The 3,838-nt window shown below is 35.7% G+C and overlaps 1 protein-coding gene across 1 annotated transcript in view; it reads right to left on the bottom strand.

Annotated features, from left to right (window-relative positions):
• HELRODRAFT_181989 (hypothetical protein) overlaps nucleotides 1-2,945 on the bottom strand; it is a gene marked incomplete at both ends in the record, with an annotated part of 4,983 nt that extends 2,038 nt beyond the window's left edge. Inside the window, 4 exons of the mRNA XM_009031754.1 lie at nucleotides 289-459; nucleotides 533-747; nucleotides 2,461-2,608; nucleotides 2,913-2,945. Coding sequence (XP_009030002.1) covers nucleotides 289-459; nucleotides 533-747; nucleotides 2,461-2,608; nucleotides 2,913-2,945 — 567 coding nt within the window. The remainder of the gene's footprint in view (nucleotides 1-288; nucleotides 460-532; nucleotides 748-2,460; nucleotides 2,609-2,912) is intronic.
• Nucleotides 2,946-3,838: the final 893 nt, after the last annotated feature.

Genomic DNA, 3,838 nt, shown 5'->3' on the forward strand with positions numbered 1-3,838 from the left:
ATCGCTGCATTATCATTCCTTTATGTATTTTAATATTTCGAAGCCAATGAAATCGAGGAGGTTTGAACGAATGGCGTGTATGGATGGATGAATGAAGACGTTTCATTGGATGCCTGGTAAATTTGAATAATTTGCATTTGAATGAGGATTTTTAAGAAACACACAAATTCATCTCCACCACCACCACCACCACCACCACCATCATTTTGTTGTAGTTGTTGTTGTTTCTGTCCAATATCCCACATACCCTCTTCACCATCACTCTATTACGTCATCATCATCGTCTACCTCATCTTCACCATCTGCCACATCTGCCTCATCTTCACTATCTACCTCATCTTCACCATCTACCTCATCTTCTTCTTCACCATCTACCTCATCTTCATCTTCTCCATCTCCACCATCTTCCTCACCTTCTACATCTTCTTCATCTTCCTCACCATCTCCCTCATCTTCATCCTAAGCATCACACGACTCGACTGAATGTAGAGGGTACACAGAAGTGAATCAGCCATCATTTCCTCATTAAAACATGAACGCACTCGCCAAAAAACATCTCCGTTCCAAAAATGCTGCGATTAAAAAATATGGAAGACTCAAAAAACTGCTGTTGTTTGGCTGTAGTTTGGTTGTAGTTGTTGTTTCTGCTGTAGTTGTTGTTTTTGTAGTTGTTGTTTCTGCTGTGGTTGTTGTTTCTGCTGTAGTTGTTGTTTTTGTAGTTGTTTTTGTTGTTGTTGTTGTTGTTGGCTGGTTGTTGTTGGTTGTTGTTGTTGCTGTTGTTGATGGTGTTGTTGTTTGTTTGTTTTGAGTTATTTTTGTTGAATTTACTGTTTTATCTATGTTGTTGTTGTTGCTGTTGTACTGTTGTTATTATCGTTATTGTTGCTGTTGTTGTTATTGTTGTTGTTACTGCTGTTGGTGTAATGTTGACATTGTCGTGCCAGATACGAATGTAAATGTAATATCGTTAATAACAATGTTTCATTAATTATCGTCGTCACAATTAACGAGTTAGCTCAGACGGCAGGAGTGCTAGAGACGCCTCATAGTCGTTGCGCGTTCACCAGGTTCGAAAACAATGGAACTCTCTGCGTGGATGATGTGGTGTTTGCTGGTGGCATGGCTCGAGGTCGATTAAAAACTGAAAAATTTATTGTTATTAAAAAAAGAACATGAAACAAAAACAACAACAACAACAACAAATTTGTTCACCTGATTTACAGATTAAGTTGTTATTATTGTTAATGATGCAATTGTTTTTAAATTCTTTGCATCAGTTGTCGCCGTGAGGTATTTTTATTACCAGCCTTGAAGTTGATGATGATGATGATGAATGTGTGAAAGGTGATGATGATGATGAAAGTGAGGAAGATGATGATGATGATGAAGAAGAAAGAAGATGATTATGCTGATGAGGATGATGATGATGATGAAGAAGAAAAAGATGATAATGTTGGTAAGAATGATGGTGATGATGATGATGATGATGATGATGATGATGATGATGATGGATGGTGATGATGATAGTGATAATAAAGATAAAGCATTTTTTGATTTATTGGCTTTTGTTGTTTATCACTTGCGATGTCATTATTTAATGGAGTCCTTACTTAACAGCAATTGAGCTGCTATGCTTGGTCGCATGTTTTGTAGTAGTAGTAGTTGTTGTAGTAGTTGTAGTAGTAGTAGTAGTAGTAGTAATAGTAGTAGTAGTTGTTGTTGTTGTTGTTGATGATGATGTTGTTGTTGTTGTTTTTGTAGTTGTAGTAGTGGCCCAAAATAATATTGATGTCATCATAATGGTGATGATGGTGTTGTGATGATGTTTTGATGATAGTAACGTTATGATGATGGTGATAACGATTGTATAGTGAGGTTGTATTGATGATGTTGGTGATGGTGATAATCTTGTGATGATTAGGATTTGGTGAATAATAAAGGGATGTGCTATTTTTGCTTACGATGACGATGATGATGATGATTGTCATGATGATGACGATGACGACGACGATGATGATGATGATGATGTTGACGATGATGATGATTATGATAAAACTGACGATGATGACTGTGTGAGATTGAAAAAAAAAATCCTGAGTGCAAAGAATATTAAAAAATATTTTGAAAACACCATTCAACCCTCAATAGAACAAAGTTACAAAAATGTAATTTGATGATGATGGCGGGATGATGACGGGGATGACGATGATGATGACGATGATGATAATAATTAATATTTGACGTAGGTGGTGATAATGGCAACTATGGTGATGATAATAATCATGATGATTGAAATGCAAAATAAGAATTTCAATAAAAAATGAAGATGAAAATTGTTTTTTAGTACCAAGATTTTGTGTAACATAACTCAACATTTAAACCGACAACCACCATCCAAAACCACAATCGTCACCCCATTCTCCAACACTCCCCACGTCACCACCACCGACCACCACCGACCACCACAACCTTCAACAACTTCAACACCACCTGCCACATTCAAATCAGTTTTGGCAATTGGTATTGCAACAAGTAGCACAGGTGGATGACGAAAATAATTTCTTCCACCCACCCACAATAATGTGGCAATAACTTTCGATCCGATCAACTGCTCGAGTCAACAAAAGAGGATTGTGGTGAATAAAAATAAAACTACATAAAAAATAAAATAAAAAGAAGGAATATTGAGAATTATTAATAAAAATAATAAATAATGGTAATAATGGAGAATTAGATAATAAATAATAATAATAATAATAATAATAATAATAATAATAATAATAATAATAATAATAATGGAGAATTAATAGCAAACTTTGAAACGACAGATGAACAATAAAATATCGACACGCAATCACCTTCGTTACTTTCTACAACGTGTTTTCAGCGAATGCACAAAACAAACAACATACCTGTTGCCATTTTTTCATTATATGCGCATTCATTTTCTTTCTCTGCCTTCTCCCTCTCTCTCTCTCTCTCTCTCCTTCTCTCTCTCCTTCTCTCTCTCCTTCTCTCTCTCCTTCTCTCTTTTCTTCTCTCTCTCCTTCTCTCTCTCCTTCTCTCTCTCTCTTTTTTCTATAATACTACACATATGTTTATATATATGAATGATCATCCTTGTGATGTTGCATGTGGATTGTTTCCCAAGTGGAATGTGATCGACATTCATATCCCGATACATAAGGATTTCTCGGATTCAAAAACGAAGTGAACTTAATGGCAACTATGCAAATTATCTCCTTACAGCAAACGCTTCATTCGGGGAGAAGCACTAAACTACGAACACTCCAACTGAAAAATGTCTTTCATCCAGTTAGCGATGCTTTGTTATTAATTCAATAAAAAAATTCCTGAAGGTCAAACGAACAAGTTTCAACCAAAATTGAATGCATTGATCTGGAGTTGAACAGGGTGTCGGAGTGGTAGAACTGTTTACCAGTCAGTCGGAGTATGAAAAAACTTCCTGTAACCGTTATCAGTAACATCAAAAATATGGACGACTGTTAAGTTATGGACCAATTTTGCTTTAATTTTGAGGCAGAATAACACAAGACCCACCGACCATCATCATCCTATATTTTACTTCAACATCAAATTTAGTTTCAACTTTAACAACTATAACACGTAAGCAGTTTTGCGTCTGACAGATTTGAATTATAAAGAACAAAAAACTTGATTAACATGATGTGCTGTCATGTTCGTGTTTTGAATGTGAGTCGACAAAATTTTCTACCCGACGAAGGTTTTGTGAAATTTTTTAGGGCGAGTCTAATTTTTCCGTGACCTTCTTGGTCACAAATATTTGAAAATGTTTGCGTGTGAAGGTAAGTTAGGA

The sequence above is a fragment of the Helobdella robusta genome (genome assembly GCF_000326865.2).
Source record: "Helobdella robusta unplaced genomic scaffold HELROscaffold_78, whole genome shotgun sequence".
Lineage (NCBI taxonomy): Eukaryota > Metazoa > Annelida > Clitellata > Rhynchobdellida > Glossiphoniidae > Helobdella > Helobdella robusta.